General features: G+C 39.9%; 1 protein-coding gene across 5 annotated transcripts in view; it reads right to left on the bottom strand.

The window, feature by feature from the left end:
- The window catches only part of ABCA13 (ATP binding cassette subfamily A member 13), a 504,903-nt gene that overhangs the window by 445,282 nt on the left and 42,956 nt on the right, over positions 1 to 16,665 (bottom strand). For 3 of the 5 annotated variants that reach the window (XM_050785548.1, XM_050785552.1, XM_050785551.1), the window contains 4 exons: positions 16,056 to 16,084; positions 10,285 to 10,448; positions 7,737 to 7,867; positions 3,303 to 3,439 (listed from right to left, as the gene is read on the bottom strand). In XM_050785548.1, the coding sequence (XP_050641505.1) occupies positions 3,303 to 3,439; positions 7,737 to 7,867; positions 10,285 to 10,448; positions 16,056 to 16,084 (461 nt within the window). The remainder of the gene's footprint in view (positions 1 to 3,302; positions 3,440 to 7,736; positions 7,868 to 10,284; positions 10,449 to 16,055; positions 16,085 to 16,665) is intronic. The other 2 variants (XM_050785549.1, XM_050785550.1) reach the window with 1 other exon arrangement.

The following is a 16,665-nucleotide window of genomic DNA, read 5'->3' as shown; positions in this document are numbered from 1 at the left end:
CTTGGGGAGCTGGTCAGATCATGAGGGTAAACTCTTATGAATGGGATTAGTACCCTGATAAAAGAGACCCAGGGAGTTCCCTTACCCCTTCTACCATGTGAGGACACAACGAGATAAATTTCTGTTGTTTACAAGCCACCCCATCTATGGTCTTTTTTTATAACAGCCTGAATTGACTAAACAATGGCAATAGTCAAAAAGCTTAATTTTAGTCCCATGTGTTCACTTTTAGGTTCCTTTAGGATCAATATTTAAAATATTAACCTGTGGCTGTCAAAGCACAGGGTCCCTGATGTTTTGTTTTGGTTTTTTTCCCTTAATTAAAAATAATCAAAAATACCATGTATCGTGTTAGAGAGATAAGGCCTAGTCCCCACTCAGATGTTCACAGTCTATGAGAGGCAGATGTGCAGTCATCAGGTTCCCTGGGACATGCCCTATTATAGAAGGTTGAAGGAGTAGAGGCAGAGGCTGAAGTGAGGTCATAAGAGCTCCACAGAGGATGTGAGGTTAGATAAATCATTTTCCAAATTGGGAAGCAGAGGCAGGGAAAGAGGAGGACTATTCTCTTGCAAGGGCAGCATGTGCTGAGTCTCCCAGCAGGCAATTACACTTTCAAATGGTGGGAAGCAGGCAATAGTCCCCAAGATGTCCATGTCCCAATCCCAAGAGCCCATGAATATGTTATGTTATATGGCAAGTGAGATTTAGGGCTGCAGATGAAATTAAGGCTGCTTGTCACCTGGCCTTGATATTGGAGATTATCGTGGGTAACCTGGTGAGCCCAATGTAACCACAAGGGTTCTTATTGGAGAAAGGAGGCAAAAATGTCACTGCCCAAGTGATGGGATGTGGGAAGGACTTGACCTGCCATTGCTGGCTTTGATTATTGAGAAAGGGGCTCAAACTCAAGGAATGTGGATGGCCACTAGAAGCTGGAAAAAGCAAGAAAACGGAATATGCCACCCCAAAATATGTTTCTTTGGCATATGGATTATTTTGAGCTAAAGACAAACTGAAAACCAGCAGAGGCAGGGAAAACTTCTTACCACTCCATGACTGTTTAAAAATAGAGTATAAATTTCCTTTTGGTAAAGGAAATTTAGATTTATAAGGAAAATTTACATTATTAAGATAATTTTCATCTGTAAAGATGTCTCCTACCAGAAAGAGAGCTGCTTCTCCAAATAACTCTGATCACCTGGGAGATTTCTCTGCAAAACAAGATAACTTATTCACTGTACCTTTCCTCCTTTCACCTTCCCATAAGTTGCCTTGCTACCTAGAAACCCAAAACCCCCTTTCCTTTGTTTAGATTGACTTGGGTGGTGTATAAGCCTTAATCATCTGGCTGCTTCCTTAAAATACAGATGATCCTTGATCTACAATGAGGTTACTTCCTTATCAATCCATCACGACTTAAAAATATCATAAGCCAAAAACACATTTAGTACACCTAACCTCAAAACATAACCAAACTTAACCTAGCGTACCTGAACTGTGAACAGAACACATGCATTAGCCTACTATTGGAAAAATAATCTAACACAAAGCTTATTTTATAATAAAGTATTTATTAACTCATGTAATTTATGGAATACTGTACTGAAAGTGAAAAACAGAATGGTTGTCAGGGAACATCTATATATTTCTCTTTGTGAACTCCCATACATACCTACATAATAACTGGTTTTCCTCTTGTTTATCTGTCTTTTATCAGGTTAATTCGTGAGCTCCAGCCATTGAATATGGAATAATAGAGAAAAAAATAATTTTTCCTCCCCTACAACAGTTTGTCCCCTTGACCTCAAGAAGGACTTCAGCCCTGTAGACACCTTGATTCTAGCCCAGTGAGATCATTTCAGGGGTTTGACCTCCAGAACACTATGATAAAAGAAAATGTGGGTTTCCTTAAGGCACTATGTTGGGGGTAACTTGTTATAGCAGCAACAGAAAGCTTACATATATGATGTACAATTTCCATGGAGCTTTGTTGATATACACAGTGGTATTTTCTGATCATTTTCCTTTTAATTCTAATCTCAATATATTTAACATTCTAAGGTAAAAGTTTTACATAGTTTACTCAAACTATAATATAATGAGAAAACAGATCATAAAGATGGAGAAAACTAGAATAAAAGTCAACCAACTGGGGTTTCATATTCCATCTACATCAGTATCCATGAGAAAACCCAAGGGTCACAATTTCAAGTCCTGTGGTAGGTAGATAGTTCATAAAATTGTGAGATGATTAATAAAATTATGCTAGGGATACAAGAAGCACAAAATTTAGTATACTGTGGTGAAGCCTAAACCTACCTGGCAGAACTGATTTTTCAAACACCAAACCAGCAAGAGGGTCTGCTGGCTGCAGCCCAACCATCTAACCCTCCAGACTGAGAGCACAGATCTAGAGTCTAAATATTGAAAGCAACAGTCTGAACACAAACTAGCTGCACTGAAATGTGAAAAGTGCTATCTGGGAAGACCAGGTTGTGGGGAACTCACACAGAAGTGAGCAAAATCTACACACCCAGCATGGACTGAGATCCTAACAGAAGATAGTGGGTCCTCTCCAAACATTCCTAGCTCAACACTGACCCAGGAGCTGCACCATAAATGCTCTAACCCTGCAGGTGGAGTCTGTGGACCAAAGCTCCAGGTGCATAGTTCTTGGACCTGCACCATGCAAAGCAGAAGTGCCTACAAATGGGCCAGAGTGACAAAAGGGACTCTGTAACTAAAAGATACCTCCCAGAACCTCAGCAATACCAGCAGTGAACTGGGTCTTGGGGATCATCCAGTCCAACCCCCTTATTTCACCTAGTTTGGGAAGAGGCTCAACTTTGGTGAACCCAGCAGGCATTCATGACCCACAGATCCTACTCTTCTAATGAAAATTATCTCTTTACCTGGAAATTCACCCACTTGCATCCCCACTCACTACGGTGGGGATGCGCCATCTTCCTACCTGGACCCCACTAGCGCTGTCTTCAGAATCTCACACCCTCACTCGACCTGGCCTCTCCCACTGCTAGTTCCCAGAGCAATCAAGTGTCATATTACTTCCAAGCTGCCTTTCCATTCTGGGATAAAACTACATGGTAAGAGGAAAGAGACACTTCTAGAAAAGCTGGAGACAGCAGGGGTGTCTTCTGTGTAAGGAGCTCGGGTTTTAGGGGAACTCTCCTGTCTGGCTGCCTCTCCCATGGCACCCGCTCACTCTGCCCCAGCAGCATGCTCTAGATCCAGTCTCCAGGAAAGACCCAGCGGTGTGAGAAGCAGTCAAGCGTGTGTACCTCCTTTAGTTCAGCTGAATAGTTCAGGATCTGTTGCGTATGAAGATCATCAAAGCCAAACTGGGATTTGAGATCATACTGGACTTTCTGTGGATCCCACATTATATTCTGCATGGACAGGTGGTAAACTGGCTCTGCTGGAACAACAGAAGATTTACACCATCAGTTGTTTGAATATTTTGATATGTCTAATGTAATTCAGAAAAAAATACCTTTTTACCTCTAAAGGAAGAGCAAATGAAGACCAAACACCATTGGGGCATCAAATAGAAAAAGCAAACAGAATAAACACTTGCTGCTATAGAGAGAATGGTGAAGTGTCCCATGCTCCCTGGCACAAATGGTTGCAACATTTCCAGAGTGTAATTTTAAAACATATTTCAAGAGCTTTATAAAATTCAAGTCATTGAACCCAATAATTTCACTTCTAAAAATCTTTCTCAAGAAGCTTAATCAGATATCTGAACAAAAATTAAGGTGTGACAATATTTTAAAGGTTCTATACTGATAAAATATTGAAAACCAACTAAGTGTCCAATATCAAGGGAAAAGATAAATTATAGTATATTCATAGCATAAAATACTATGGAGTCTTTAAAACTATATTCCCAATAATTATTTGAAGTCATAAGAAAAAGTTCCCCTAACTCAAGTTATCAACGTATAAAATTCATGAGCTACCCAAAAAACCCATGGCACTATCTAGAGGTGACACATTCAAAATATAAATCCAAGACTCTCAAGGTACAACAAAATCTCTGGGGAGTATGCCTCAGCAACTGCAAACATGAAAACACATACATTTCAAGCTGTGTTTGAACCTTGAACCTTCATTTAGAAACTAGATTGTTGCAGATCATGATTCAACACTCATTGACTGAGCCCCTTCACCTGCCAGCCACTATTAAACCATTTTCACATGCATTATCTCATAGGATCCTTATAATTGCAGTGAGGTCTACAAAAAAAGCACAATCCATGACATTTACAAAGACAGACCAAGTGAACGGGGACTTCAGGAAGGTATTAAAGATGGGGAAAATCCCAGAAATACAAGACTTTTTGTTTCCAGTCTGATTGCCTTTACATGGCATCATGGGAGGAAAAAAGATTGGTATCTGAGATTAAAACAAGCATGTATTGTATGTTGAAGAGGTACTAGGACCTAGACTAAGAATATACCATGGGAGGTCTCACTTAGTCCTCCAACAACACTATGAGGTAGGTGCTGTAACTGTCCCCTTTTTCTTAGAGTCCTACTTGTTAGATTAAGCCTCCGATTCAAACCCGAATGATCTGGCTCCCGAAGCTGAGCTGTAACTATTAATCTCCACTAGTCTCAGAAGGTATGAGAATTACTCACAGTGTTCCAGAAAGGAGAGAAAAAATAGTGACATCAGTGTGGCATATTTATGAAAGTACAAAATCTTTCTCAAAAAGTGACAGACAATTTTGATTCAGAAATTTGTTGCTAAACAACAGAGAATTCAGAATGTGTAGATTAACAGTTTCAGTGCATAACATAACTGGACCAGTAGCCTAAAGCCACATGAGGCCACTCAGTCCTTCCTCTTCACATTGGAATTGGCTCATCAGGCAAAAGAATTTATCTTGGAGACAAGAGACATGAAGACAATTTTTAGTTACCTCTCAAAGTATGTTTTGTAATCGTGTTCCTTAGCTTTGACTCGCTGGAGAGTTAATAGAAAATTGTTTATTTTAATTACATTCTTAACGGTAATTACATTTTCAATTGTAAGGCAAATTGGTTGTTGTAATTTGGATGATGTACAAAAACTTGAGCTTCTAAATGAGTTTGTTAAATTAAGGTCACTGGGAAGATTTCGATGAGGTGTTTTATTCATCTCGCACCACCCTCTGGGTTTTGTTCTCAGCATAAGAAATAGTTGCCAGTGGAACAAATCTAACCTGAAAATGGAGTTAAACATTAATGAACTAGCTTTTCTCTTACAGAAAGCTAAAAAAAAAAAAAAAAAAAAAAAAAAAAAAAAAAAAAAAAAAAAAACACCAAAAAAAAAAAAACCTTTCTATGTGGGTCTCACTGTGCTGAGTCACAAGCAACAAGAAGAAAGAAGCAACAGGTGGAATTTGGGGCGATAGAGAGTTTTATGTTAGTTTGCTCCATGAAGCAGCAAAATTCTGAATGGGATTATAGAAATTTCTGTGTATAACAATCTCATTATACAATAGTTCAGGGCTGGGCACAGTGGCTCACGCCTGTAATCCCAGCACTTTGGGAGGCCGACGCAGGCAGATCACCTGAGGTCAGGAGTTTGAGACCAGCCTGGCCAACATGGTAAAACCATGTCTCTACTAAAAATACAAAAATTAGCCAGGCGTGGTGGTGCACACCTGTAGTTCCAGCTACTTGGATGGCTGAGGCAGGAGACTTGCTTGAACCCAGGAGGCAGAGGTTGCAATAAGCCGACATCTCACCACTGCACTCCAGCCTGGGCGACAGAGCAAGACCCCATCTCAAATAATAATAATAATAGTTCAGGAGACTGAGACCTCAGGAGAAAGTGGCTGATGGAAGACTTGATCCCAGGATCCTGAACCCCAGACCTGCGTGCCTCCAATCCACTCCTCACACCTGCCCAGAAGTGTCTTTCTATAATGCAGATCTAATTCTACTGCTCCCATGTCCACTGGTATTTTGGCCTGAGCTCCCTTTCTATGCCACCCCCTGCTACTGCCCACTGTACCTCAGACACACTGAATGTCAAACATTCACGGCTCTCAGCAAGCCCAAGTAGCTCACACAGTCTTCTCTCTTTCCAGAAATGCTCCCTCATCTCTTTGATAAAGTCCAAATCACCCTTCAAAACTCCTCCTTGAAGCTTTTCCTGAAGCAGATGTCAGATCCTTACTCTGTTGTCTTTGTTTTTTGTTTGTTTGCTTGTTTGTTTTTTATTATTGACATATCTCTCTCCTTTACTAAACATGACTTCCTTGAAAGTAAGAATTATGTCTTTTTTTTTTTTTTAAGTTCCGGGATATAAGTGCAGAACATGTAGGTTTGTTACATAGGTATACATGTGCCACGGTGATTTGCTGCACCTATCAACCCATCATCTAGGTTTTAAGCCCCGCATGCATTAGCTATTTGTCCTAATGCTCTCCCTTCCCTCTCCCCCGAGCCGATGACTGGACCTGGTGTGTGTTGTTCGCCTTCCTGTGTCCATGGGTTCTCACTGAAGAACTACGTGTTATTCAGCTTTTTATTCCCACTGTCTGGGGAAGTGTTTGACTCATAGGAAGTGCTCATTGTTTATTCAATGAGAGAATAAATAAATAAATGAACAGATGGATGGGTTGGTGGGTTGGTGAGTAGATGAATGGGGAGGTAGATGGATGGATAGATGAATGGATGAGTGAGTGGATGAATGGAGGGATGGATGGATGGATGGATGGATGGATGGATGGATGGATGGATGGATAGATCAATGGGTTGGTGGGTTGGTGAGTAGGTGAATAGGGAGGCAGATGAATGGATAGATGAATGGATGAGTGAGTGGATGGATGGATGGATGGATGGATGGATGGATGCATAGATCAATGGATTGGTGGGTTGGTGAGTAGATGAATGGGGAGGTAGATAAATGGATAGATGAATGGATGAGTGAGTGGATGGATGGATGGATTAATGTATGAATTGATGGATAGATGTATAAAGAGGTTTATGGGTTGTTTCGTGGGTGAATGGGTAGGCAGATGGATGGATGGATAGATGAATGGATGTGTGGGTGGATGGATGGACAGATGAATGGAAAAATGGATGGATGAATGGATGAGTGGATGAATTCCAACTTTGTTGTTCTCTCACTGTATTTTCCTTAGAGAAACAGCCAAAGATAGAAAAACAGAGAAAAGAAGGGAATTAAAAGTAAAATTCTCAGGCTCAGTTGGCAATTCAGGAAATAAAAATATCCTGGGTCAAGAAAAGAGCTATATAATTCCATTCCCTCCCCTGTAGTAGGGCTGCTTATTTAGTTAGGGACTCTGTAAGTCCACATCAAGCTGCCTCCTCTTACTAGCTTTGTCATTTTTAAAATATTTCCTCCCAATAGGAGCTTAGAGAAGGGAAAGATTAAAATCACAGAACTAGTGATAGGTCTAATATTAGAAGAAATAAAGTCAAAGAATTTTAAAATCAGTTAATTTTAACTTTCAGATATCATTTATATTAGCAATGACTGCAGAATTTCAACAGTGATAGAAAGTCAAATTCAGTTTTGAGTTCCAAATTTGCATTCTGTTTTTGTCTTGTATTAACAGAAACAATTGATTCTTTTTTGAATTTGAAATTTTAATTAAATCATTTCAAACATCATTTTAGCTCTATGTCAACTGTCAATGAATTTAAGTAGTGAAACGTTTTGAAATATAGCAATAGCTACAAGGCACCCATACCAGTGACTGCTACTCCATGTCGCTGTAGAAATGTCAGTGTCGAAATGGTCACATTCAATACAAGTTCAGAAACCTGGGAAAAAGTTTGGTTGAGTGGAAGCCAATCTAAATCTTCTAGGGATATTAAGGAACTAGAACCAAAACAAAACAAAACAAAAAGCAATATGAGTGGGTAGTTAGCAAAACAAGTAGCATCAATTCTAGGTTTACTTACATCCCATGGACTGGGCCCCTAGTGCTGTTGCAAGATGTGGCTGGACCATTTACATGTCAGCATTCTTGGTGGCTTTAATGTGACCCTAACTCCCTGAATTAGTAACTAAATGTAAGAGGTAAGGTCTTCTCTTGAAACACTTGAGAACTTAGGCCATCTTCCACTCTGCCTTTGACACAGAGCTCAAGTTTGCATTGGCTCTGCCATAAATGTTATTTTATACTCAGCCTTGATTCTTCCTGCCATAGGGCAGCTGATAAGGCCAACCAGGGTGCAAAGGGCTGCTATGTTAGAAAAGCAAATAAACAGTCATCCTGGCTGCTTCAAGTTCAGATAATCAGTCTAATATTTGGGGGGCAATACCATGTACCTCAATCCTCCACCCTGTCTTAACCTATGGATCTGAATAGGTCAAGGGTTGATCAGTGTCTGTTAAACTCTTTCAAAGAACAAGGAGCTCTGGTGAGGGAGAATCTACATATATGTGATAATAATTTTATTTTTAAAATACTAATATTTTATTTTATAAGTAAATACGCTTAGATTTGTAGATTAGAAAATGCACTCAACAGAAGTTGTAATATATCTGCATTTTAGCAACATGAGACCAACACAATCATAAGCTGTGCTTCCAAACAGATTATTTCCTTGTAGATTTTCATCTGGAAAAATCTTTTATGACAACTTTGTGTATTGAAGAGTATCCCAGGATTATAAGATATATCATTGAAACCTGGTACCACTTGCAAGTACTTGTCTCTATGAATGCAGATTGTCTTGATGTCATGCCACTGAAGCAAAATATGGAAATACAATTTATACTGAAGCTGATATGGTTCAACAACTGTCATCAGTATCTTCTCATTTTAAATTTTGTGTCTCTCAGAATAGCCCAATTATTTTCATTGTTCACTGCTAACACAGTCAGAGCTTTGGGCAAGAATAAAAAGGGAAGCATTTCAAATATGTTCAAATATTTAAGTTATAAATCAAGCTAACTAACTATCAAAATATGTTCCATTTTCCTACATTGGCAAATAGATCTTCATAACAACTTTGAAAGCTACATTCAAATTTAGAATTTTCTGATCCTCAGAGTTATGCACCAGAATGTGGGAGTTTGGGGAGCACCTGTCCCTAGCCCCAGCCTTCAGCCCATTCCTCTCCTATGTGCTCCCCATCCTCAGCTTGGTCTGTACCTCAAGAGGCCTCAGTGCGCATAGGTAGGTCCTCCAGCCTACAAAGCCCAACAACACCCATGCCTCCCACCCTACACTCCTGCCAATGGCTACAGCCATCCCTAGACTACCCTTGGGCTGGAGGAGGCACAGTCCAGTGGTAAGACTTGCCCTCAGAAGGAGGGGCCAGGAAAGAGGCTTCACCAGGCTCTGGCCATTAAACTAGGGAACTCCAGGGTGAGAGGGAATCAGGGTGTGTGGGCTCTGTGGACACATCTCCTTCACCCCATGGGCATTCTGAGCCATGAGCTGAGGCACAGTCCGGGGAAGGCCACAGTGGGGACCTCCCCAAAGCATAGCCCCCAGGACAGGGCCCTTTTTGTCCTAGCCTAAGGGCAATGTGGGTTGCTCTCACCAATGGCAGATAGAATAAATAACAGTTAAAAATCAGAAAAGAATATAAATCTTTGCTAATGAAAAATAATAAAACCCATTATTCATACAATGGGTTTACACAAAATAATTCAATTGTTTATAAAAGAGGGCCATGCTGATTAAAGCATGAGAAGCCCACCACGGGAAGGGATGTTCCCAAAGGTCACCCCATGTAACATAGGGGTCAGATCCAGCATAGGAGACCAATGTCCAGTTCACTGAATTACACAACTGAAGCAACTGAACTTATCAGTTCTGAATGCTATTTTGGGCAACTATGGCATAATTTCTTAAGAAATTAGTTGAAATTATTACACTCAAGCCTATCTCTAATAGTGAAAAACTTAGAAAAACCCAAAAATCCAATGCCAAATTTATTAAGTAAATTATGGCATATAGTACTTTACCAGAATGATATATGCTGCAGCCATTAAAAATGGCCATTTATAAACTATAACAACATATGAAACATTAAAGTATGGCACTAACTTTTTAAATCAGGGGGCACACGCTCTGAACAACATCACTGCCCATATATAAAATATGTGCACAGACAGATGAGGGACAGACGTGGAGGTGCAGAAGCTCCTGTCGTTTCAAGGTAACATTATTGTGAAGTTTTTTTAAATCCAACAATTACTAATTTTTATTTCCCATTTTAAAAATAAGGTTAAAAAAACAACATATCAATACTTAGATAAGTTTTTTCTTTTTCACTTACTTCAGAACAGTCTGGAGAAGGTTCACTGCAATATCCATGCCGTCTTCCACATGATCACGGTTTGTGTGTAGTCTCGGCAGTAACAGTAGAAAATCCCAGATATGAGGCTGCTGGTGGAGGCTTTCCAGTTTCAATATTACCTCCTCGGTCTTATTGAGATCCATCTGATGGGGGAAAATACCAAAAGTTTCCCTCTAGAGTTTTATTAATAAAGTAAATAAGACAGAGAGACAGATGCTGCAAAGGTACAAAATTGCAAACGTTCTCCTGGTAGAAACTCACACTTTATACGTCACTACAGTAAACAGATTTGCCACTATGTTGAACACAATGTTAAAACTATCCTGGTCAGTTGGAGGGTTTTTTTAAATGGCTTAAAAATATGGACAAGGGGGAGAAAAAGTATGGATGGGGTAAGACGAAAAATAAGGCCAGTTTTTGTAACAAGCTGTACCAACTTCCACAGTTTTTGAAGCGACAAAGTCTTTGACATAGACCCTGGATAAGAATGTAATGATCTGTTCTTTACATGTAAATGATAAAAGAAAAGAGAGTAATTCAAATATGAACAAGAAAACCCAACATTTCAGTGAGCACTGGTGGCTTGGTCAAAAGGCAAAGGCAGCTGGCCCCACGGTAAAGAGCTTTTGGATTTCTGTAGATAACCGAGGCTTTCTTATTATATGCCAAGAATGGCTAAGTGCAAAAATGGAAGGAACATGGGTTGCCAGTGCCTCACTGAGCCTGCATGTTCTCTCTAGGTAGAAAAACACCCCAACGCTCCATGACATCCCAGTAAGAGCTCCCCTACACTCTGTGTTCCTAGCTCCGCAGTTGCTGGCTCTCTTCTCACCGCCTAGTTCCCATTCCTTCAATAAAAGTGAATCTTCCATTTTAGACCACTCATAAAAGTCACAGCATTTATCTTTCAGATGACATAGAGTTAAACAAACAAAAAAAAAAGCTTTCTCCAGAGATCCAGCTACTCCAAACAAGACACACTCCCTCTTCCTCACACCACTCTCAGTGGAATGAAGAGAGGGTCTCAGAACTCAGCAGGGTCCTGGGAAGCTCCCGGAATGAGCGCCTTCCATTTATGGAGGATTCTGGTTCTGACTTCCAGCACACTACCATGTTTTCAGCATGACTTCAGCCACCATTCTCAATAATTTCCATATCTAATGATCCTCAAATCCCTTCTGTTACTTGATCTCCCTTCCATCCAGTGATATTTTCTTCCACCTGCTTGAATCACCCATTTCTCTGGTCAAAATCTTGATTTTCATTATCAATATCTACAACTTTATGCACCTCACTTTTTGATGACCAACCCCACTCCTTTTCTACAGTTCCCCAACTCTAATGACTCTTCAGCCCTACCAGGCCCATATTCCATTCTGCCAACACCTCTTTCTTGTCCCCATTGCCCTCATGCACCTGGTCCATCCCTGGATGACCTTTCCCTGGCATACCCACTCAACTCTTTTCTCCTCTCACAGTCTATCATATATTCCTCTGGCAAAAAAAAAAAAAAAAAAAAAAAATCCATCTCCAGTCAAATTCAGTGGTTCAGTCTTCAGGCTGAGCTCAGTCCTCCTGCTCTCCCATCCCTCAAGAGTATTGTCCAGCAACTCTCTTCTCTTTTCCCCTCTATTGTTTCATTCCTATCAGCATGTTATTATCTGCCATCTTAAAAAACACAACCTATTCCTGCCATAAGTGCAAAAGCCCAAATGCAATCATGAGCAGACATCAGACAACACCAAAATTGAAAGATAGTCTACAAAATAAGTGATCTACTCGAAAATCCTGATGAAATAAAGACAAAGAAAGACCGTTCCAGAACAAAGGAAACTAAAGACAGGACAACTGAATGCAATACATGATCCAAGATGTTCTTTTGCTGTTAGGGACATTATTAGAACAATTGGTAAATCTGGAAGAAGTCTGTAGGTTAAATAACTCTATTATATCAGCATTAATTTTCTGATTCTAATAATTGTACTGTGGTTATGTACAAGAATGACCTTGTTTTTCAGAAGTACACAATGAAGTACAGTCAGTCTTTCATATCTGTGTGTTCTGCATCCTTGGATTCAATCAACCATTGATTGAAAAAATTTAGGGAAAAAAATGAATAGTTCCATCTGTACTGAACAGGGAGAGAGGGAGGGAGGAAAGGAGGGAAGAAAGATGGAAGGGAAGGAGGGAAGGAAGGAAGGAAGGAAGGAAGGAAGGAAGGAAGGAAGGAAGGAAGGAAGGCAGGCACGCACACACGGTGGTTAACGCCTATAATCCCAATACTTAGGGAGGCTGAGGCCAGAGGATGGCTTGAGCCCAGGAGTTTGAAGCTCAACGACAGAGCATTTTTTGTCTCTAAAAATAATAATAATAATAATAATAATAAAGGAAATAAAGAAGGAAAATAAATCCATATCTCTTGTCTCTGTTTAGGTTCCCCTGCAACAAGGACTTGTATATAGGTAGCTTGTTCAGGAAATGGTACCAGGAAGAAGGAGCTGAGGAGGTGGAAAGAATGAGATAGGAAAAGTCGCAGATATCAAGAGCCTCCACAGACCATGCTGGCTTGAATCCTCAAAACCTCTCAGGAACAAAGGTGCTGCCCAGAATAGACCCATTGCTGGGGGAAGTTGGACCCACCTTCTCCAGTTGCCCAGGACTGAGATGTTTTCTGGAACAAGGGACTCTCAGTCCCAGGCAATGTGAGTCTGGTGGTCACCCCAGCTGTGGGTTGCAATGAAATTGTTAGCTCCCCTGCCCCCTCAAGCTGAACTGACTTCAAGGAAGAACAGAAAGCAAAATACTCTCAGCACATGTTTGACGTTCGCCCCTGTGACCAGGAGTCTGAGCTCTCGGGGAACTGTCCATCTTAGCTGGGGAGAAATTAGGGAGCCAGCAGGGTGGGAGCAGACACCAAAGACCTCTGCAATGCCCAGCAGCTTCCACCCCATGCTTCACTGCTTCACAGCCTACCATCTTGCGTCATATACACTCTCTGTCTCCACTTACTTGCCCCCATTCTCTCTCTCTCTTTTTCTTTCTTTTTTTTTTTTTTTTTTTTTTTTTTTTTTTTTTTTTTTTGAGACCGAGTCTTGCTCTGTTACCCAGGCTGGAGTACAGTGGCACAATCTCAGGTCACTGCCACCTCCGCCTCCCAGGTTCAAGCAATTCTTCTGCTTCAGTCTCTCGAGTAGCTGGGATTACAGGATTACAGGCACCCACCATTACATGCCTGGCTCATTCTTGTATTTTTAGTAGAGAAGTGATTTTACCACATTGGCCAGGCTGGTCTTGAACTCCTGACCTTAAGTGATTGGACTGCCTTGGCCTCCCAAAGTGCTGGGATTACAGGCATGAGCCACCGAGCCTAGAGTGCCCCTACTCTCTTTTAAATCCACTCCAATCAGGCTTTCACCCTCATCATTCCATCAAAGCCTTTCTTGTCAATATCACCAATGAATTCCATGCTGCTACTCCCAGTAGCACTTCTCCATCCTCTTGTTACATGATCAATCAGCCACACTTGAGACAATGGATCATCCCCATCTCCTAGAAAATCACCTTCCTGGGCTTCCATGACACCCCACTTTCTCAACTTCTTCCTCCTTGCTTGACACTCTTTTACAAATGCAAGTGCTCGGTGCTCAGTCCACTTTCTCTGCTCTGTCGACACACTCTCCCTTGATGGCCTTGAAGTGTCATTTATGCACCAACACTTTCTAAATTCATATATCCAGCCAAAAGAGTTTATCTCAGCTCCAAGCTGGAAACTCCCACAATGTCCTTGGCAATGCCACTTGGATATTTCACTAACATCCCCCAAATCAATTTCTGATTTCCTTTTTACCTCCCCTCCCCTCGGAAAAACCTGTTTCAGTCTTTCCCCACCCGCAGTAAACAGCCACTCCATTTTTCCAGTAACTGAGGTCAAACCACATAGAGTCATCCTTGATTCTTCTCTTTCTCTTATAACCTACCTCACATTCATCAACAGATCCTACTGATTTTAGCTCCAAAATATATCAAAACCACCATCGCATCTCACTACCTCCCTCACTAACTGTGCATCTGTTCTAAAAGACTTCCATTTGTTGCACAGAAGAATGAGCTGATTCCCTACATGGACTCCCACTTCCGCTCTGACTACTGTCAGTCTCTGCTCAACGCAATGTCCAAAGAAATCCTCTGAAAACATAACTCAAGTCCCACCATTCCTCTGCTCAGATTATTCAGATAGCCATTTCACTCTCAGTGAAAATCAAACAGTATAACATCTTCATCAGAATTCTATAAGAAAAAAGCAACCTAGAAATCTTTCATTGTAACAAATAGAACTGCTTTCCTGTAGCCACTTTTCTTCCACTCCTTGTACTGAAATGTTTTTACATCACAAACATACAATGGATATGATAATGTCCTCTGTTTTTTGCACTTGATCTAATAACATACTCATTTTCCACATACTATACTTACTATTAAGTAACTGTACTAAGAAGGCCATCAAGGTCACTTTATCTTGGAAATTCAAATTATCCATCATTATCAATGAACATTTTATGCATACAGCTTTTTATTTCTATTGTATTATACATAACATTAATTTTCAGAACAATTACAGGGGCAAAAAAAATCAAGTTGCTTTTCCAAAAATTATTATATCTTTTTTTTTATTGTCACAACCATGTGAGATTATCACTAAGCTACAATATCACAAGCATCAGGTATTATAATTTCTTTTTTAAATGCTAATGTAATCATTTAAATGATGCTTTATTCTATTTTTAAGTTCTTTCATTATTCGTAAGATTTTGAGTGTGTGTGTCCCATATTTTCCTTTTGACCTGTTGCATCAGAAAGCTCCTAGTTAAGATGAGTGTTTGTTCAATCCTCTTTGCTAGTGTCATTATTTAATGGATACACTGACATTCCTGCTTCATTCCAGGATTCATTAGCTGGCCCCTATTCTTTTACTTTACTCCGAATGGTTTTATGGCATTTTTTTTTTTGAGCTATCTAAATCTTTCTTAGAATTAAACAGATACAGACACAGGTGCTTCTGTTAGTGCAATGTTACTACAAAACCCTGTACAGTCAGTCAGTGTCTGGTGCTGCAATATGAGCAAGGAATAATTTTTAATATTGTCAAGGTTTCACCTTAACTTGAGATTTCTCAACCGGTCTACTGATGTTCTGGGTCAGATGATTCTTTGTTGTAGAAGCTGTCTTGTGCTTTCTAAGATTCTTAGCGACATCTCTGGCCTCATCCCACTAGAGGCTAATATTACCCTCCCCATTGGTCCACAGTTGTGACAACCAAAAATGCATCCAGACATTGGCAAATATCCTTTGGAGGTCAAAATCATCCCCTGTTGATAACTAGTGCCTTAACTGAGGGCTTCGTGCCTCGAGGGAATCACCGCTTATGTACCAAGCACAAATCTCAGACCATCCCTGGGATCAGACAGACTCTGTAGCCATCTTACAAAGCAACTCTGTGGATCGCCCACCACCTGCTGGCCTCAGGTTTCACCTCTGCTTTTCACAGGCCCAGAACCTTGCTTCAGAAAATTCAAACTTGTCTTTTAGACCATATTTACAAAGATCTTAGCTCTCTCAAATCCAGCTTCTACACAATTGTTATACAAGTCAAGTCATTAGAAATAATTCTTTGAGAACGTAAACTTCAGTGTTGTAAACTTAACCATTCTGTCTCTGAAGACTAATTTTCAAACTATTGTTAAGATACTTACTGAAAAAAAACTGGAACCATAAGAAGAATCTATAATAAAGAAGATTTAAGAGATATTAGTTCAATCATCAATGAAAAAGCACGTGCTAAATGCCTACTTTACTTCTAAAGTCAATTGGAGTATTCAAGAGCCCTGGCCCAAAAGCCAAATACACCAAAATTGAAGAATAAATCTATCTTCATAAGATTTATCTGAAGAAAGCTATCATAGTAGATTTCCAAATCTAAGTATATTCATGGAAAAAATTTAACTGGTAAACCAAATTTCCACAATTTGCCAAAGGGTATTGTATTATTTTATTAGTATCTAATTTCACTGGGCATTGCAAAAATTCAGGATAGGATAGAGGGAATAAATGAAAATTTTTATAAAAGAAAAACATGAAGGAAAAACTTGAAGAGAAAAAAGTGAAATTATAATTTTTCAGATTATTGTAAGTTACATATACCATAGAAAATGGTTCAAATAATAGAAAACTAGAAATAAAGTGGGGACTTCATCTCAAAACAAGTTGATTATGTTTTCAACAGCATGTTAAAAACCTTATTTGAAGATCAAATTTTATAAAAGTAGAATGATCCCATAATAGAGTGTAATATAAGAACTCCAT

The sequence above is a fragment of the Macaca thibetana genome, chromosome 3 (assembly GCF_024542745.1).
Source record: "Macaca thibetana thibetana isolate TM-01 chromosome 3, ASM2454274v1, whole genome shotgun sequence".
NCBI lineage: Eukaryota > Metazoa > Chordata > Mammalia > Primates > Cercopithecidae > Macaca > Macaca thibetana.
This window is presented reverse-complemented; position numbering and strand designations above follow the sequence as displayed.